Source organism: Aythya marila, assembly GCF_965140915.1.
Source record: "Aythya marila genome assembly, chromosome: 1".
Taxonomy (NCBI): domain Eukaryota; kingdom Metazoa; phylum Chordata; class Aves; order Anseriformes; family Anatidae; genus Aythya; species Aythya marila.
The window spans coordinates 119,390,972-119,410,911 of record NC_139042.1 but is presented as its reverse complement, the minus strand read 5'-3'; the positions used below and the strand labels follow the sequence as shown (position 1 = coordinate 119,410,911).

The following is a 19,940-nucleotide window of genomic DNA, read 5'->3' as shown; positions in this document are numbered from 1 at the left end:
GCCTCCCGGCTCCCTCCACCCGCCGCCCTTTCTGCAGCACCGCGCCTCTGCTGCCAGCCCCAAAAGCCGGCCGCCCAGGCTCACCTCCACACACACACACCACCCTGCCGGCTCCTCCCCGGCCCCAGCCCCGGTCCCGGCCCCGGTTCCTCGTCCCGGCTCCTCCCCGCCGCTCCCGGGACACCGGGCCCGGCCCCACGGCCCTCAGGGGCAGCCGCGGGGAGCTCATGGCGGGCCCGCCGCGCCCCGTCAGGCGCCGGCCCCCTCACGCCCTGCGCCCCTCGGCCTCGGGAAGGGCGACAAAAGTGCGTGTTTGGGGAACAAATAAAGCTGTTTCCTGTGGGTTTCTGCCTTCAGACTTGCTAGCTGCCGGGTCTAGAAACACCAGGCTTCTCGCACTCTGCTCGGTTATTATATTGAGCAGGGCTGGGTGTAGTAGGGTCACAGCCCGACACCACAACACCTGGCTCTGTTCTGTCAGATTAGTTCTGGGTTGAGAGGCTCTGAAGCTGGAACCCAAACCTGGTGGGCTTTGCCCACTCGAGGTGACGATCTACACCAAATTATTCCTCATTTCTTGAGGAAAAGTAAGGCTACATGAAGCAGCTTTTCTCCTTTCATCCTGGAGCATAAAATACCAATACTCTGCTTCACGCTAGTCAAACCAACAGCATGGAACAAGCAATACTACGAAATATCCTTGGCAGAAGCAAAGCTGCTGATTTTTACCCACATGGACAGACCAAGACAAGACGCTCCTTGCAGGTTTACTCCAGAGACACCCCAAATACAAACACACTCTGGAGATTGGTGCAAATCTCTACCCAGCAATGCGTAAGAACAATAAGAAAATAAATCCAACTCCAGGGAAAAGGCCTTGAGGGAATTGAAGCCGATTAAGTTAAGATCTTGTTCCATTAGAAATAAGAAACACTGTGTTTGTTTAAGATTTGAATGACCTGCCTAATTAGATTTTAATTTTTTCCTTCTCCCTCAAACTAAGGGATATTTGACACCCATGAACTTCAGGGAAACAAAGCAATAGTATACATGCCATTGCTCTTACCATCATTAATAGCCACTAGTAATGTTGCTTTACCAATCTGGAAAGCCTGTTGCAAAACAGGAATTCTGGCTGATTTTATAAACTGATACATTATTGAAAGCCTCAGTGGATGTGGAAGCAGCTATCTGTTTTATCAAGGTCGGTGTCATGTCTCTTCCAGACCTACATTAATGATTCCTTATTTTCCATGATGCTTCCCCTTCAAGCAGGGGTGTTTAAAAAACAATGGCAAGGTAAAAACTTGAGGGACTCACTCTGAGTACATTTTGCAAGAGGAATGGATGAAAACTGGATTCCCCTCCCCCCCAAAAAAGGAAAAATGTTCACAAGGACATTCCAAAAAGAAATCCTAAAAATGGACCATCTTAGGAGGAAGGTACCCACTGATTCCCAGCTGAAGAGCTTTGTGTGCAGAGTATTGTACACTGAGCAAGATTTGAAGGAGACATGATAAGCTAGGTAATCACAACTCAACTAAGGTGAGCCAGAATCCTTACAAGAATAGTGACACAAAGTTGGAGACAGCGTCTTGGTGGCCTAATTAAGCTCAGGCATGGAATATCATTTTCTGCTGCTTATCCTACGCAATGCATGGCAAACAAGTAATTTCTAATAAAAAGGCAGACTTTACAGAAGGCTACTTGTTCAACTGTCTATGACACGTGATACTTTACAATGCAGAATGGCCACAAGATGGAGATCTGGGAAAGAGCACACTGACCCCACTGAGAAGTTCTGTAGGGGATGAAAGCTTAGTGCATCTCAGGTAAAGCATGTAGGTCACTCTTCAGAGTGAGACCTCGTAACACAAACTCAAAGCCCAGGAAGAGGCCAGGATTAGTGACTGGAAGTGACCTCTGCACAAACATGATTTGAAGCACATGCAGTTCTCCAATCCCCTGGATCCAAATCCTGCAACTCTGGGATTATCTACCATCAGGTGGCGCAAACCAACACTGTGATGGCTGCATTCAGAGTTTACTTCTGACAAGACATGAATTACTATTTCATAACAGCTGCATGTCAACGCCTAGTCTAGTTGACATACTCTAGAGAATAGCTAAGTTATCCACAGTCTTTAAAATATTTAACTGCTAGCAGTAGAAACATCAAAACCAGCTCTTTTTGGAATTGGTTCCAGAGAGATTCAGTATATTGTCACTAACCTCACAAATTCTGATGGGATCCCTTTGGCTACTGGATCCCACAAACAACACGCTTCACACACTCACAGTGTTGTATACCATGACAGAGATGACAGCTTCAGAGGTTATGAGATACCTTTCGAATGTATGCTGTCCCTTGCCATGAGGGTGAGGGGGTTTGCATGTGGAAGCAGCAAAACTATTTGGATGCATCACCAGCTTTCTTCTAGCAACAGGTCAGTGAACAGCTGTCATTGTAGTGTAACCACTGGATCCAATTCTAGAAACGTCAATTCCCCCCTCATCCCCTCTATAACTTGATCCAGTTTGGTTAAGCAGTAAAGATTTGCTGTAAACAGATTAATTTTGCCTTAATTGGCACTCTCCTTGATTTTCAGCTTTTGATTTTTACAAAAAGCATCTCTGGGCTGCCTTAAAATTCATCGAACCAAAAATGTCTGCGGCAACCACATATAAGTATCACAACAGCTTTAAGCCTTTGGGGACCACCACACTACAGAGTTATATATGGATATTTCAGTGTTCAGTTGCAAATGTGTTGGAATTTTTAAACAACAAGAGCCATAAACAGGAAGGAATTGGTTTACGAAAATTGCATTAGTTACATTGATGTTCTGCAAAAGAAAGTGTCAGCATATTTTTAGAAAGAAGATTAGCTTAAGTGCCCACAAATTGCAATATATACATCAAGCTAACTAGCAGAGTTGCCAAAATACACTTTTGTATCATTCAGCCCGCCTTTGTTGCAGTTATTCAAGGTCAGGGGAATTGTAATGAGTTGGTTGGCAAAGGTTCTGCTAACTTATCTGAGAAGGTGACTTTTGGCTTTTTCCTTAAAAAGGAAAAAAGCTTTCCCTGAAAAAAAGTCTCTTGCCCTTTTGGTCACAAATTAGCCGCAGAAAATATGAAAACAAATGCTTGCCAACATCTGCTTAAGTTGGTAGTTAAGAGAATCATGCAACCTGTCTTCAAAGAAAAAATGCTCCATCAACAGCAAAGTTGATGGATACAAAGTTTGTTATATAAAGTAGGAGGAGGTGAAGGAGAACACCAGGTTAGAATTCTGTGTCTGGAAGGAAAAACTGACTTCTTAAGCAAAGTCTCTCATCCTCTAAAGACACATCTATGTACATTAGAAAAAGATTATGTTGTTACTTAAACTCAGGTACTGGCACTTACAAGCTTACCTTATCCAACAACACATTCTGCCATAAGCGGAAGATACTGAGGTAGCTTCTGTCTCTTGCACTGAACGACGTGAAGAAAAACTGCAGAAGATGACAAAGGTACAAAATAAAAATCGCTTGCAGGTATTTTTAAGAAAGCCAGAATGTTTCCTTATACCTGAAGTATCCTAAGATTTCTGCCAATGGCATGTTCCTCTCATATTCCTCACACTCCACACTTTTTTTTTTAATCACTTCTAATAAGCAAGTTAGTTCCCCAACATCCACAGAGTGTATAAAGACCCTTGCTCTTCTGTGTATCCAATTGCAATCATTTGTATCTTTTCCATAAAGAGCTCCCCCTCAACTACATACAGAGTTAAATCTTTCTCCCACTTCCAAACGGGGGGTGGAACAAATCAGAGATGCACATGCCTATTTCTTACAGGCCACATACTAACTCCACGTACTCATTTTTTTTCATGAGATGTGAAATTACAATAGTCAAAATAGGGGATCAAATTAGATCCATCATTTGTAGTTTTAAGATCTGTCTCACTTGAATGTCTGTTTACCAGTGGAATAAATATCTTCCTTAATGAAGGAAGTTAGTAATTTTAGAAGATTAGTATTTTTAGAAGAAATTGAAGGAGCAGCCAAATATGAAGCAACAGGAAATGTCAACCCCTTCACAGACTAAAGCTCTAGATTTACCATGGATAACTACAACTGCTGTCTGTACCCAGCAAAGAATTATTCTAATTTTCAAAGCATTGACATAAGAGGTATCATGAAGCACATTGCACAGAAGAGCATTCTGAATCATGCTTTTCAGCTTTTTCTAAATGTGTCCTCAAGAAAACCACACTTCCCAACATATAAAATTGGGTGGTTTATGGGTAGATTTCTCCATGACTCAAAACCTGTGGTAACAGTTGTTTTGCTTTCAGCAATTTTCTTCTGGGACACTTAAATCCAATAAGAACACAGATCTCCAATTCAAAGACACATTCTGAATTTGTCCTAAACTTCTGGTTTTTAAGCAGATTTCCTTGGAGGATCAGTAAGACAAAAACCCCCCTTTAGGTTACTGCATCAACACTAGTTTGATTACAGACTCCACTACTAAAAGTTGAATTACCAAGCCAATGTGCACAGGGACCAAACTACCAAGTCCGTTGTCTAGTCCTAGTCACATTTAAAGATTTGACAGTGAAAGTTACTTATTCAAATGAAAAACTACAAGTGCTCTGTTCTGGAAATTATCACTTAAAAGAAGAGTGTATTTAAATAGAGTTTTTCACCTTCTCTCCCTTTGTTGCTATCTGTATAGCATTTGGAATGAGCCGAGCAGTCTTCTCCTTTGTCATGAAAGTGATATCCTTCAAGGCAATAGAAATCTAAGCAGAAAAGAGATTTAATAAGATAATTTTATTTTAGGTTTAACTGTTATTTTAATTTACAGAGTCAGAGAATTTGCAAGAGGAACTCTAACCCCAAACACTTGAATGAAATACAGATGAGATTACGAAGGCAACTGCTGTCTTCATTTGACAACCTTAACGGTAAGCATTCCAAAGTATGAGCAAATTAAGATGATTTAAGATTAATTCCCTCTTATTTCATACTAGAACTTGGGAAGCAAGTAGTTTTCTTTTCTTCCACCTCTCCAGCAGCACTCCAGGATCAAGGGCACAACCCCAACCACATACAAACCATACAGACCCCAAAACCAATCTCACTCTGTACGTCATACAGGCAAGGAATAGATCAGATAATAGACTATCTTGTCTATGTTATCTCACAAAAAGTTTGTAGTATAGTCCATTTGCACACAGGTTTATCTGCAATCCAGACACTGGAAATCTTCCTACTTGCGTGCATTCACCTTATATATTAGTACTTGAAACGCTTCCGTTTAAAAGTGTGGCAAGAAGGTTTTCTACTTTGACCAGCCTTCCCTTGAAAGTAAGATTGTGCTGCTGTTCAGTCTCGATAAAGGAAGAACACACAGCTGGATCTTGCTTTCTCCTGTGTGTGCAAAAGGCCTTCTACTTACTCTCCGTCTCCGCATTAGCGCCCTGCTAAGGAGGCCTCAAAATTTGGCTCTACCAATATAGCTGATGAGCTCAGATTGCCTTAAGATACTGCTCAAAATATCACACTGCTAGGCAAGCAGGAGCAGGTTACTAAGATGTATGCTGTTTTGGCTGAAAAATAGTCTTTGAATAGATTATATATTCAAGGCTGTGATTTCTAGAGTTTTTTGTTTTTTAAATAAAGAGTCTGCAATAAGAAAGATTTGACCATCAAATCCATCTGACAAAACTAAGCTTGGTTTTTAGTTAAGCATTTCTAAACCTTCTCTGTCTTAAGTACATGGCCTATTTGTTGCTGTTGCCTGTCCTATGTACTTCAGAGCACACAGAGTAGAATTCAAGAGGTTATCTTAAGATACAAGTATTCTCACAGCTATAAAATGGTTTTGACATCTCCCTCACCTATTAACTAGGCTATCTTACCTTTCTCATTCAATGATTCAGGTTTTTTCTACAGCAAGTGCAATAACTGCTTTAATGAACATTTTTAACTCATTCTAATTTGACAGACAGAGCTTGAGACTGACAGTATAAGAGTTCCTCAAAGAGTCCTATATCCTGATAGCCCAGGACAAAGAGGTGGGATTCAACTGCACCAAGAGATCTTACTGTGGTCTCCCATCGGAAAATGTTGCTGTGGAAGCAGAGCCAGTTTTCAGAGAGGTACAAACGTCCTTGCAGGAGGATATCCTTCTGGAGTGCACAGGCGTAATCTACGTGTAGAGAGAAAGAACAAGTTTACTCATTTGCCACAGCTCAATAGACCCAAACGTGTTAATTTAAAATGAGATAAGGTTGTTGCAATACAAATAAAAAGCCATTTCTTTCCCTCTTGTCAAGTTCTCAAGTCTGTCAAGGCAGGCTTGTATTGGGTTGCATCCAGACCATGGTTCTGTGAACACCCTAATACCAGAGTCAATGGAAATATCTGTGCAAGGACAATACTCCATGTACTGATCCCCCCATACATTATCCTATATTTTCAGAGAAGAGGTATCAGGCAAGATTAAGAACACATGGACGAAATATTCACAAGTCAAACTTCAGAGTGCCTAAATAAAACAGAATACACAGCCATTTTATAGTACAACAGATTATACTGTCAACTCCTACATAACAGTAGTTCATATGTTGTAGTAAGTTAATTTTTCACTAGACAGATCCTATCACTAGCTAAAACTATCTGCGGAGTGAGACACTAGAAGACAGCTTGAAGCAATCCAGTTCTTCAGGCAAGAGATATTTTCAGCAGTTGACTCTCATTTTTATTATGACACTGTCTCTGGCTAAAACATTCATATTAAATAATATATATATTTTTTAATCTAGAAATTACCCATCATCAGATATCTGATGATCAAAATCAAGAGCAGAGGATTTGGTTGCACTTTAAAAATTCTTGAGCAGAACCTTCATAATTTAAGAGCCTAAAGAGTCAAACAAAACGAATTTTCAGAAGTACTCAGCACTAAGCTGAGCCTATAGAAATAAATATCAAAGCTCCCTTTAGTCATACAGCAAGAAAACTAAGACAGACTGGCCCCTTTTGGAAGCTCCAACCCAATGTGGTGGTCAGACCCAGTACACCTAAAGGTTACCTTACATATAGAAAACACAGAATACATCTATTCACACAGGACTTTACCTGTAGAGGTATCAAAGAATTTCACATTTTATTTTGAAAAGCATTTTATCTGGTATTTTCTCTGCTAGAATTTTGATTTTCTGTACATCACAATGAAGAAAATAGCTCTTGTCCAAGTTGGAAGAGGTTCAGAAGTCCCTCACCATCCTAACTTCACAGTAAGTCTGCATCTGCAGGAGCTTTTACTACAATTTTAAGAATTCTCTCAGATTTCTCCTTCAAATAATCAAGTGAAAATAAAGTTTCTTGCAACAAGCATGAGGCATGTATAAAAGCCCTTGGAGAAGTAACTCCAAACAATTAAAATCATTCATTTTTCCAGTGTATGTAAGTGCACATTTAAAATTTAATAAGTCAGATACCAAAATGTTAGAGGAGTGGGGAGGTGAACGCAGTAGGAGTTTGAGGTTAAGGACTTTAGAAAACCAGTCCTAAAAAAGTTTTTATCCAGTTTCTATGTTTTGAGGATAGAGATTGATTCCGACCTTTTAGGTACTGCCCAGTATTATGTGACCATTTAACTCCTTTTTCCTGATCCACATACTAGCCAGATATCCATACTAGGTTTGACATCCATAAAAAAGAAAACACCCTTCCTCTTTTCTTGCAGAACTAGCATAAAAAGACTCCCCGGGGAGCATTGGGCAAGTGACAAGCAACACCATGACCTACCTACAAAAGAGGATGTCAAAACAAGAAGGAAAAATGCTAATCTCTTCCTTTAAGTTATCAGATCCAGTAACTTAAGATGCTGCCTGTAAACAATATTTTCAGACAAATTAAGGTTAGTGGCATTCCTTTAAATTCCCATTTTGGGAGTCTAAGTCACTTCTTTCATTGTAATAGACAAAAAAAATCATATAATCTTTGTTTATAGTGTTTATTATGGTGGAATGATTGTGTGTGTGTTTTTAAGCCGTTAAGAACAGGAGCAGTTACCATTCTTTTGATGAACTGCACCAAGTAATTGCTTCTTTGAGCACTGTAACGCCTGTGAAAAGTTCTGCACCAAGCAGAGGAACAGTTCTTTATTTGGAAGATGCAAGGAGCCTTTGCAAAAGAGCACTATTTTTCATGAGGGTAAAAAAAAATATATATAAGATAATGACTTTGTTTCTGATGGAACAGATGCTGCTACATTGTTGAGACTAGCCCTTTACCAAATCATTCTTCAAGTCCTAGGTGGTCTGGTCATTGAAGCTGTGTTTCAGATTCTGCTCCACTGCTTTTAAGTCTGTCCTGTGCAAGGAGAAACATCACACCAAAGCTTTGAAGTAATATCCTTTTCTATTGACTTATTTCTGTACTTAGCTCAACTATTTGAAAAATGTGGAAGGCATTTCGGAGGATAACTGCCTCCTTCTAAGGCTGCAAAAGGATGGAGGGATGTGACTGTTTCTGTGCAAGTTCCAGTTCCTCTTTCATTAACCTGGAAGGAACTTGGCACACTACAAACATATACTGACAGCCTCTCAATATTCAGTGCCTTGAAGGTTGCCTAAGATTAGAGAGAACTTAGAAAATACTCACAATGCCACTTTTGTATAAAAACAACGCCCGATTCTTAGACAGTGCATTTGTTATTCAATACTCAGGCAGCACTGCTAGACTTACCTGCAAGGCAAGTAATAAAAGAGGGAATAGGATGTAGCACTGCAGGCATAGGAGGTTGGGTTTTGTACTTGCATTATTTGGATTCTGCTCTGGAGCAACACTGGTGGTCAGAGTTCAAAAGGAACATTTAGGTGGCAAGAAGCTAAGCACCGTAGTCAGAAGTTCTGCCACTTGCCTCACTTCCCCCACATCCCCATGCACTCCTCACCACCTCTGCTCTTCAAGTTGATTTGTACTTCTACTCCTGCAGTCACCTCATCAGAACCACAGAACAGTTATGGCTGGAAGGGATCTCTGGAGGTCCAACTGCCCCTGCTCAAGCAGGACCACCTAGAACAGGCTGCCCAGGCCCATGTCCAGACAGCTTCTGAAGATCTCCAAGGAGGGAGAGTCCACAACCAAGCCATTACAACTACGGAATCCTTACCTTCTCCTCCAACATCTACAGCAACTGACTCAATCATAACTGGTTACCTCTTCAAAGAAAAAATGGAGAACTCTTTAAACACTCATAGGACAGGAAATTAACAGTTGTAGCAAGAGGTACCAAGTTGGTCATCCACACTGGAAAGAACATAAAATAAGTCCAGTGCTCTTAGGATTTAGCTCTGCCTCTGTTCCTCTCACACTTGCATTGCACAAGTCAATGCACATAAGTTGAGCTTATTTGCTAAGCACTCACCCTGACCCTGCAGGGCAACCTCTCTTTCCAGCTGGCCAGCTAACAGCCAGCAGTCATATCTTCAGTATTTTCAGCAGGTGTTTTGTCACCCACTAAAAAGTAGCAGCAAAAAAAAAGACACGAAGAAGCTCTCATCCAATATACAGATGAACCAAAGGATTCTGTATTGGTTCAACTTCTCAACCCCAAAAAGGAGCCTGTCTTTTGATAAAGCAGGCAGTGCAAGAGAGGAGTTTAGACCTGACTTTCCCTGTAGATATGTCCCTCTGGCTCAGAGACAAGAGAACAGGAAGTTCTTAGCTACAGTTAGAATATGCTACTTAAAAAAAGAAAAGCCTCAGCACTGCTGCAGTCTGGAATTGTCAGTCATAAGAGAAGCAGTTTTGGTGTGATTATGTCTTACCTACTATGAGTCTCTCTGAATCTGGCAGATGAGAAAACTGCCTCTTGAATTCCTCGCTCCTATATTTGTACGTGGAACTTGAGAGCTGCAACAAAGAGCGGTAAAAGGTTAAGCAAACAGATTTATTTTCAACCATCAACTGCCTTCATGCTAGACCTGTAACTTTATCTTGAAGAACAAATGGACATCAAATGAGGAATAAAGACTAGGTGGTATCTAAATGGGATTGCCACTGTAACATTATGCTCTTATGCAAGAGTGTGCTCCCAGCATTTAGGATAGAAGGGCCCAAACTGTTCCCTTTATCGGGCCAGATGCTACTTATGAAGCATTACAACTGCATGACAGCAATCTGCTTCATTCACACGCACGTCACAACCCTTCGCAGAGCTCAATCTCTTCCAGCACAGACTCAAAGAGGCAGCAAAGCCACAGCACAGGAGGTGAAAGAGATCGGGTCCTCACACAGGCCACCAGCTGGACAAGAAACCACCACTGAGAACACCGATTTCTAATTGGAGTGCCACTGGGGGAAAATGTTACTACGGAAGGGATTTTTGCCAGTTACTATAATTAGGCCTGCAGGAATAAAGGCCAAAAGTTTCCTCCTGCAAACACAAATAGCAGCATCACCTCTTGATCTCCTGATCTGTTTGAAGGTTCACCCCATGTTTAAGGGGATCACAACCTAGGACTCATTTAAGATTAAAATCAGATGGTAAACTCAGAGGAGAGAAGACCAATCTTGGTGGTAATTTTGCAGTAGTAACAAGGTCTCTTTTTTTTTTTTTTTTTTTTTCACAACAGCTTTTGGCCACTTAGTTTAGGGGCCTTCCTGTAGTCTAAAAGCTGGGGAAAAAAAATAAAAAAACCTTGAAGAAAATACTGTACAAGACAATGACTGACGGAGCCAAATTACAGCTAAAACAGGAATAAGCCACTTTCAGGTGGTACCAAAACCAGGTATACCATAATAAGCTTCTTTTACAGCCTAGGTTTTTTGGGGTTTTGTTGGTGGTAGTGTTTGTTTTTTCTTGAACACCCTTCTAAAAAACTGAACAGCATATAGCTGCTATATGTCCTTGAGGACTTGAATCCTTCCAAAACTGGACACACATCTTAAACCCATTTCTAGCATGAGACCAGTGGCTATTTACTTTCAAGGTGGGGGGAAGAAGGAAAGAGGCAGAAGAACCACTTTTAACCGTAAGACCTTGCAGCACGTTTACTGAAAACCACCCTGTTTTAGCACACTCTTGCAGCACATCAGCTGGTCAGTACCATTTCAGCACATCTGTGGTTGTTTCCAAAAGAACTTTAATAAACTAGTCCCAGGAGTGCCACCACCTCATCACCATTTTCACATTTTGCTATTTCCCACAGGAGACATTCCTGTGTCACGTGGTTCAAAAATGTCCCCACAAGTGTCTTATGATGATCTCTCTGCTACCTACATTTGAGAATACAACAAGAATATGAAAGTGCAACTTCAAGGCCAGGTGTTGAATAAGTGAACACAACACAGTGAGGGCAGTCTGACTCTGCTCAGCTTTAAAAAGATGACAAGTTCCTAAACATTACCTTCTGTCACCTCCAATAGCAGAAAGCCTCGGTGTCTGTCCACTAATGCTATGCACTGGAGTGTAAAAGGCATTGAGGGAGGGAGAGAAGAGTAAGATTTAGGTGCAACCAGCAGGGCAATGTTAGACGTGTCCTCTGAGCTTCCACAGCTGTACTTCAGTCATGCTTTTAAGAGAAAGTACTTCTTGAAACACACTGTGTACAAGAGACACATATTTAGCTGAACAGAAACTGAGCATTTCTGGGTTTATAACACAAAATGAATCAAGGAGAGAACAGGAGCATTACAGAATCACAGACACTTTAACACTAATGCCCACATCAGCCAGTTCAACAGCTCCAAGAATAAAAACTCAAGATATCTTGAGTTTTATATAGGAAAGAAAAATATAATTCTCTAGAGCATAAAACCTGCTATAGCTTGTCTGAGAATCCCTTGCTGGCATTTAAGTGTTCTTTGTCACATGATTGGCAAATAGGCAATAAGAAATGCTCTTATTAATTGTAGATTTCTATGGGGCTCTTAGGACGTTTATGAAGAGCCTGCTTTGAATCCTTATCTAATCAGAAGAAAAATGAGCACACTGAAGCTTTTTAACCTTATCTTTTCCTTATTTTGTATGAAAATGAGCTTACTTAGATCCGTAATTATTATGCACTCAGTATGGGGCTTGGTGATTAAGACATCAGTCAATGGACTCTGGAAACAACAGAGACAATTTTAATACTACTGGCAACATCAATTTCCTTCAAACGAAGGAGAGGAGACATTTCCATTTCTATGAATTCAGCATCTCTCCCATCACCATTATAGCGTCCAATGCCTGGCAGGATTTGGGCAGGTTGCCACCTCCAGGTTCCAAAACTTACCATCAGCTATTAAAAGAAGAAATCACGAGACAGGCTGCACTAAGGAGCTTAGGAGATGAAAACAGCAGTTTTTAAACACATGCGTTATTTCCAAGTCTACTTATAAGTCATCGGGCAAACACGTTGCCTCGGGATCATCTTAGGCATTTATGGGCATGCTATATTTAAGCACTAGGCGAACCATTAAGTCCAGTGACAACGTATTAACGTTCTTTATCTGAGGCCACAAAACACAGACATCTACAAAGCAACAGAAGCAGAAAAACCTCTTCAGCGTTGTCCAGGAAGTTTTTAAAGACAGCTACGTAGGAATCAGAAACAACTTGAAGACACTGAATCAGGACACTGTTGTACCTTGTTTAGAAATTGACTGAGTTCATCCATATAACGTCAATTTTCCAGAAATAACGTTAACTTAAATAGGACTAACCTGAGTTATTTCTATGCTGAAAGCCTGTTAAAGCCTGTGAAGGTTCCCTTCACATCCACACCTTCAAAGCGTGGACACTGCAAAGAATTTGAGCTACTTAGCAAACTGTGGAGGAAAATTAAGCTACACCTTCTCCCAAGGGTACAGCAAAAAGGCTAATTGTTAAGAAATTATTCAATTGCATATATAAGCAAGCATGCAAATAGTCAATCAGCCCCCGTAGATTTGTGTGCACATTTTTAGTTTGCTAATGGCAGTTCCTAATTTTGCATTTGCTTTGTTAGTGCATTGTCCTTGATTTGAGACAAACCCACGTGCTACACGACAATTTGCATTCTGTATTTTTTGACATGCAGAAATAAATACAAACAGCAGAGAGCAGAGGTAAGATGACCTCTCTCAGAGTAATAAAACTTGGAGTTCACCTGATTTTAATAGATCCGCACAAGTCTCCCACTGAGCTTCACAGTCTTGGTAGCAGTCATGACTACGTGCTTGGGGTCCCAGATTCCAACAAGCCTATGAACAAGCTGCCTGGCTTTTTCCTCACATATATTTAAAAGCTTTACTTAAATATCACAACGTGGACTACTGCTCTTGCTCCTCAGTTCACAAGTAAGGAGATCCATGCCATCCACCCCTCTAAATAAAGACCTCCTGATGTGCTGTTCCTCAGACACAGAGGAACTTGACCTGTAGTTTCCAATTAAGTTTCTAGGCATGGTTGAAAACAAATTACTTTTTAATCCTACCCTAGCACATTAAAATAAATGTTAATTACCCTTGGGAAAATTGTTGCATTTCTAATGAAGAATGGATTGTTTTCCCTTATTCAAATACATCTGAAAACCTGCTTAGCATCAAAAGAAAAAAGTCTCCAGAAGAACAACACAGTCAGAGGGGAGTCTGATTTTATACAAAAGGACTGACTTAGAACAAAAGTATTCTTGAGACTTATTTGTACAGGCAGAAATACAGAAAACAAGGCACCACCACACTTTCAGGGAGTCTAAACCCTCGTTAGGCTATGAGAGAGCCTTAACAGCCCTGAACAAGTCATTTAGCAGTATGGGGCAAGCAAACTGAAGACTTCTCTTACTCCAAAGTAGATACAGGCCAACTTATCTATAAATATAAGAACAAATCCCACAGCACAGTGTGGGTAGCCCCTCTGCTGATGCTACCTGTACAGCATGTCCACTCTGACAAGCCTTTTCATCAGCAAAACACAAATCCTTCCGCAGTCATTTCTTCAGCCCAGAAGCTTCCACTAGAACCATCCAATCTAACCCATAATGCTCAACGTTGTGACTTACGTCCTGCTTTAAAACCAGAGCTGTGATGACCAAGATCCCCCTTGGAAAATAAAATACATACAGAGATACACATTTTATCTTCCTGATTTCAGAGTCACCACTGATGGAAAATCTATCCTAGCTATGGGTATTTCTATCTGTCTGTTGATTAATGTGATTTTCACCTTGTGAACTATCTCCAGATTGTGAGCAGGTTACCCTCTATCTTCTTTTAGAAGGCATTAAGTTTCTCGTGTCTATTAGCAAGACTTGTCGCAGACTTATTGTGAATCCCCTCCTCTTCTGAATCCCCTCCTACATGTATTTGCAGTGTGGTTCTTCAGCTGTGAGCTCCAGAGATAGACATAACATTGCAGGAATCACTGCAAACACACACAAATTCAGGACTCCCATTTGCTTTTGGGCAGAGAAACACAGTAAAAGCTCACATTCACGTGACTATCAGTCTCCCTTATCTTATCAAGACACTGGGACACAGTTTCCTATTTCTTCTGAAAACAAGTGTGAGACCATGTTTTAAATACGTCAGACTTGTTCTGTGTTAAGTTAACCCTCTCATGAGGAAACAGAATGGATCCACCCCTTCAGTGTTTTTTTTTTTTAATTTTTTTTTTTTTTTAAAAAAAAAAAGGGTTAGTGAAAAAGAAAAGAAAAATCAGAGAAATTTTGGGTTAGAACTCCAATTATTGGCTACTCTTAAGCTTTACGAGCAGTATCTTACTGTTCTTTCCTTTCTCTCAAAGCATAAAAACATGAAACTTCCACAGGGAAAGAAGGAGTCACAAGACACCTCCTCGCTCCAGGTGACTTACTGCGGTGTGTACGGCACACCGTGCACTTCAGGGCTGGCTGTGCAGCAGAGTTTCCACTTTTTTTTTTTGTTTTAAATAAAGAGCTATTTGATCTCACCTCCTTGTCCACACAGTTGTATTTAATTAATAGGTCATATGATTCATTGCAAATAAAAGGAGAGAGAAAGCAAGCAATCGTTGCTAGGGTCAGTTTAGCCACCATAATCCGCAGGAACCTGCTCTCCTAGAGTAAATTTTTATTCCCTTAAGTAAATGGAAGCCAGCTCATAGCCGCAGTGGGAAAGGGGAAGAGTTTAAGGAGCCAGGACCATTTTACTTACATTCATTTTATGCTCTTCTTCAACCACCCTTAACTTCTCCGGAGAGGGGAGGCTCCTAAGCACAGGGCACTCTTCCAGTGGGCCACTGGCAGGCACAGGGCTGCACACTGGGGTCATTACGTCCCCTCCTGCAGCCCAGCCCCGCTCTTATTTGCGCAGGCTGAAGGAGAAAGAGATTTTAACATTTCTTAGTGACCGAGCAGAGAACAAACCACTGGCAGTTTTGTCCTTCAGGGGCATCTGTGGACAGGCAGAGCAGCATCCAGTAAGAATTTTAGGGTAAGTGGGCCTCTCTTCTGTTGGAAATACAGCATGTAAAATGTCAAGGGATATTATATTAGAAGAGACCATGAGCAAATACTCAAGTTACTGTATTTTCTAGGTTTTTTTTTTTAATTATTATTTTTAAATCCATAAGATAGCACAAGCAAGGCTGAAGACTGTACGTAGTCCCCCTAAAATGAGGGGGAGTATTAAGTAGTTCCTACAGATGCAAGGACAGGCACAATAAAAAAAAAAAAATTAAGACATACCATTAATTTCCTCCATCTAATACAAGCAGCTTCCAAAAATCCACATAGCAAGAAACCTCTCACATACTTCTTTATGGAGAGCTTCTGAAATATTGGACGCACTCTTAAAAAGTATTTGAAAAACCCAGGTTCATGAAACTGGCTAAATTAGGTATTTAAGGGACTAAAGACTGGTGGGTCAAGTAATCAAAAGCAGGTGTCACATACTCCCAAGCCTTCATGTGTTCATCCCCTTTCCCACTTGCACCACCTCAACAGCCGTCCAGCCCTCACCAGCTCCACTGCAGACCCTCATCCTCATCAGCCCTTGTTGACCTGACAAGGACAAAGGGTGTCCACAGAAGAGGATCAAACCCTTGTGTTTCAGAAAAGCAGCTCTGTTCGGCTACTGATGAGAAAGGCTGTACCACAAGCGTTTACCACGTGGTGCCACATGAGCACGGCTGGCCTCAAATCCTGCTCACAAAGGCCCGATCGTCTCCTGCACTTCACCAGCCACCTTCTCCCTCCGAGGACAGGACAGAAGAAGGTCTCATGCTTGAGCGGTGCCTACACAAGTATAAACATCAAGTCACGTTGCAGCACAGCCTGGAAAACAGCCTCCAGTCCGCAACCAAAGTTGTCACAAGTACAATCCTAACAGACAAGAAAAATGAGCACTGTGTGAAGTACTGGGAGCTCTGCTGCTAAAACTGGGTTATACCATTCGGAATAAGGCATGAACACCATTTCTGTGGAGAAAATATTGAAATTTGGCTTCCCACCCAAGCAGAAAGGGAACTCGAAAGACTTGGTGCTCAGAAGATGAAAGTTGGGAGTGGTCTTCGCAGTTCCAAAGTCCTTCACAGAACTTCAGCTGGCTGTGCAACAACTTTCATTAGACAAAAATAGGGAAGAGTAGGAAGAACTTAAAAATAAAACGTTTCAGTTCAGAACATGTGAAGACCCCTCCAAAGTTTCTCCCTCAGGACTCCCACCAGAATCAGCTCCATTTCCCAAGCCACTACATTTCAGTGGCACAGGACTCAGCTGAAGCTATTCCAACGAGGTCTGTATTTAACCTCATGAGGCTCTACAGTCCACTCAGAGGTGCAATTTAACTATGCACGTTACTAAATGACAGCTCAGGATACAGTTTTCGTGTGTCCTCTATCCAGAGGGAACAGCACCTAATGAATAATGCATCTTGCAAACACAAAAGGAAACACACTTCAGGCACACACAAACTGAGCCCTCTGGAAATGCGTTGCAGCTGAAGACGCGTTCTTATCAGTGATAAGAAAGCCTCTTATCAGAAAGAGCATTATAAGCTTTTCTGGAAAAAAGAAGTTTGGATTGAATATATCCCCTGCTTATTCTGAAGCAATTGCTTTGCTTTGTTTACTGTTTTCTCCTTGCTAGTGAGTGTCCTAACCACTTCTAAACAGCGATGCACTTTCCTAAGCTGACTTACTTTCATAACGACTCTGATTTGGATGCAGAAAAAACGAAGTCTGACATGCACAGTGAGGAGCAAAGCATATGCTCAATCTCAGAAATAAAACCGGCTGAGGCATGAAACTAATGTAAAGACAGAAGATGCACGTAGCCTACACATACCTCCTCCTCCTCCTCTAGCTGGCTGCAGTCTGTTCCAGTCCACGCAAGTCCCTGGCCAGCACTCCGGCAGTCTCTGCAGCTCCCCTCTCCTCACCCACTCATTCAGAGCCAGCGCTGGACGCCATCCAGCAGCACTAGCTAGCTTTCTGCCAGCCTCTGCTCGCTTGCCAGCACGGAAAACAGGCAGAAACACTCTGGTCTTGCAGAACTAGCACACAGATCCCGCAAGAAGTAGTTAAATAAGAAGTACGGGGACCGGGGAGGAGCTCCAGCCTAAAATGACCATAACCTAAACAGAGTGGGGGAGGCAGGCCAAACCAAGCAGCACAGGTCACTCAAAGTTCACAGAAGTCCCAGAGGGGACAGCAGAGGAAACTACTGTCACCAGGGAAACACCAGCTCAGAAAGGAGCACTTGGTCCCCACTGCTCCTCCTCTCTGCATCGCTGAAAGCTACAGCCCATGCTGAGACACTTCCTCAGGCTGAGCTCCAGAAGTTCGGGGACTGGGGCGTGCTTCATGCAGAGCCAAGCAGCCAAAATAAGCACAGCACTGCCCAGAGCTCCATCCTTCACAGGCACAGAGGATGCAGGGCTCTGTGTGCCTGCCAGACCTTTGTCTGCCCTCGGAGGGGAGTAGTAGGCACACAACTACTCTGTTTTCTTTGTGCTGTCTGTGCCTTCCCACCTGTCTCACCTGGGACCTGTCTGCTGCATTTCTGTGAGTGACTACGATTTGGGTTTGGGGACGTTGTGGGAGCACAACCAGCCCGGGAGGAAACAACAGGCTGCTTACGAGCATCTCCCAGCATTGAAGCGTGCATGGGCACAGCATCACCCGTGCATCCCCAGCTGCAACGCTGGCCAAAAAGCTGCCACAACACACGTGAGGTTTCAAAGCCACAGGAGAGGAGGCAGGTGACTGTGCTACATCCACTTGGAGGTGTAGGAGGCTGGGCTGGGAGCGAGCAGATCCCCTTGGGCACTTGGCTGAAGACGCAGCTAGTGACTCACAGGGAAGAGAAATCCCTCTCCTACTACATACAGCTCTGCTGAGGAAGCTGAGAGAGGGGGAAAAAAAAAAAAAAAAAAAAGAAAAATAGATTTCAAAGCATTTTAGTCACTCATATAATCAGATCTAAATCTGAACACCTCAAGGAGAGAGGCAATTGAACACAATGAGGCCATATTTACAGCCACATTAGCAGCCACAGCTGCTCACTGCTATTAAGCACTTGGGTGGTGGCACTTCAGATGCCCCACAGTTCTTCTGCCAAGATCAGCAGCACGGGTAAATAACACCAACTGGTTTCACCAGAAAAACGAGGCAACTCTCCTGCCTTCCTGAGACAGAGCTGAGATACACCACGGGGAATCTCGGTATGCTAAAAGGAGCCACAAGATATCGAGAGGCAAATCCATAGGGAAAAAAAAAAATTGTTGACGATTTCCTTCTACCAGAAGGACAGCAGGAAGACCCAAAGTGATCTCAGAAAGGCACCACCAAAGCCTGGGTACCACCGGTGTGGTTCCAGCCTCAGAAGTGGCACGAGCATAAAGTGGTTCAGGGGATTTCCTGTTTATAAGATAAAGTCATCTTCAACTGGCTAAGCACACCTGAGTATGGAAGCCTGAACCACTCTGCAACAAGGCTGACGATTTCAGTTTCAGCTATAATTACTTACATAACTGCTACAAAGTACCTCTGAGGTCAGGCGAAAGAAACACTTTGATTTTAAACAAGGTTAAGCAAAAACATTCAAGAGATTCGGTCACTTTCACAGTGGAAATACCTTTTAGGTGGCAAAATGGTCCAGCCTCAGACTTACTCAACATCCTCAAAACCATCCATAGCTGGCAATAACTTCCTCACACCAGGTAGTAAAGTTATGCCCACAGTGCCTCTACCAGAGACCATGTTTCACACCAGCTTCCCAAGACACCAATAAATGTCAAATTGACAAGGGTCTTAGGGTGCCCAGCTCCTTCTCATTTTAGGGAACATTTGCAAGCCTGTGCACACTTTCCTCATTTCAAGGCTATAATCAGAAGATCCAAGTCATCCTTTCTTCTTCCTTCAACACAAATTTTATCTAATGTACAAAGATCTTAAAAAAGTAAGATCTAAAAGACCAAGTTCTAAATCAGACTTAATACAAACAAACCAAGTGTGTTTGTATGAACTCTGGAGTTACTATTTTAACATCATGTAATTTCACATCAATGTGACGGAAGAGAGCTCGTCACCCTCCCTGCACAGAGTTAACCTCTAGCTCAGACAATTTCTCTGCTCCCCAGTTAACTTCAAGCCCTGTAACCACACTGTCAGGTTCCAATAGACATCAGCATGCTAACTGATATGATGCAGTCACAATTAAAAGCTCAGTCAGGATGACTTCTTTTTGGATAAATACAGACTTTCTGAACAACAGTTTCATCTGACTCATATTTCTTCCTACAACATGTGTGAAACAATTAGCCAATGTTACTTGTTAATAGCATCTGTTCCTTCACCTGATCTTTCACTGAAGACAACATACTGAAAAAAAGAAACAAAAAACAAAAAAACCTGCTTTTCTTTAGACTTGTTCAATCCTTTTAACAAGTAGGGGAAAAAGCTTGTAAGTAGCCCTACTGCAT

The 19,940-nt window shown here is 41.9% G+C and overlaps 1 protein-coding gene across 4 annotated transcripts in view; it reads right to left on the bottom strand.

Annotated features, from left to right (window-relative positions):
- The window catches only part of GRAMD1C (GRAM domain containing 1C), a 49,335-nt gene that overhangs the window by 22,424 nt on the left and 6,971 nt on the right, over nucleotides 1–19,940 (bottom strand). For 2 of the 4 annotated variants that reach the window (XM_082779244.1, XM_082779247.1), the window contains exons 3-6: nucleotides 9,842–9,926; nucleotides 6,107–6,210; nucleotides 4,703–4,798; nucleotides 3,420–3,500 (exon numbers count right to left, since the gene is read on the bottom strand). In XM_082779244.1, the coding sequence (XP_082635370.1) occupies nucleotides 3,420–3,500; nucleotides 4,703–4,798; nucleotides 6,107–6,210; nucleotides 9,842–9,926 (366 nt within the window). Of the gene's footprint in view, nucleotides 1–3,419; nucleotides 3,501–4,702; nucleotides 4,799–6,106; nucleotides 6,211–9,841; nucleotides 9,927–15,170; nucleotides 15,331–15,703; nucleotides 16,253–17,302; nucleotides 17,495–19,940 lie in introns of those variants that run through there. The other 2 variants (XM_082779245.1, XM_082779246.1) reach the window with 2 other exon arrangements.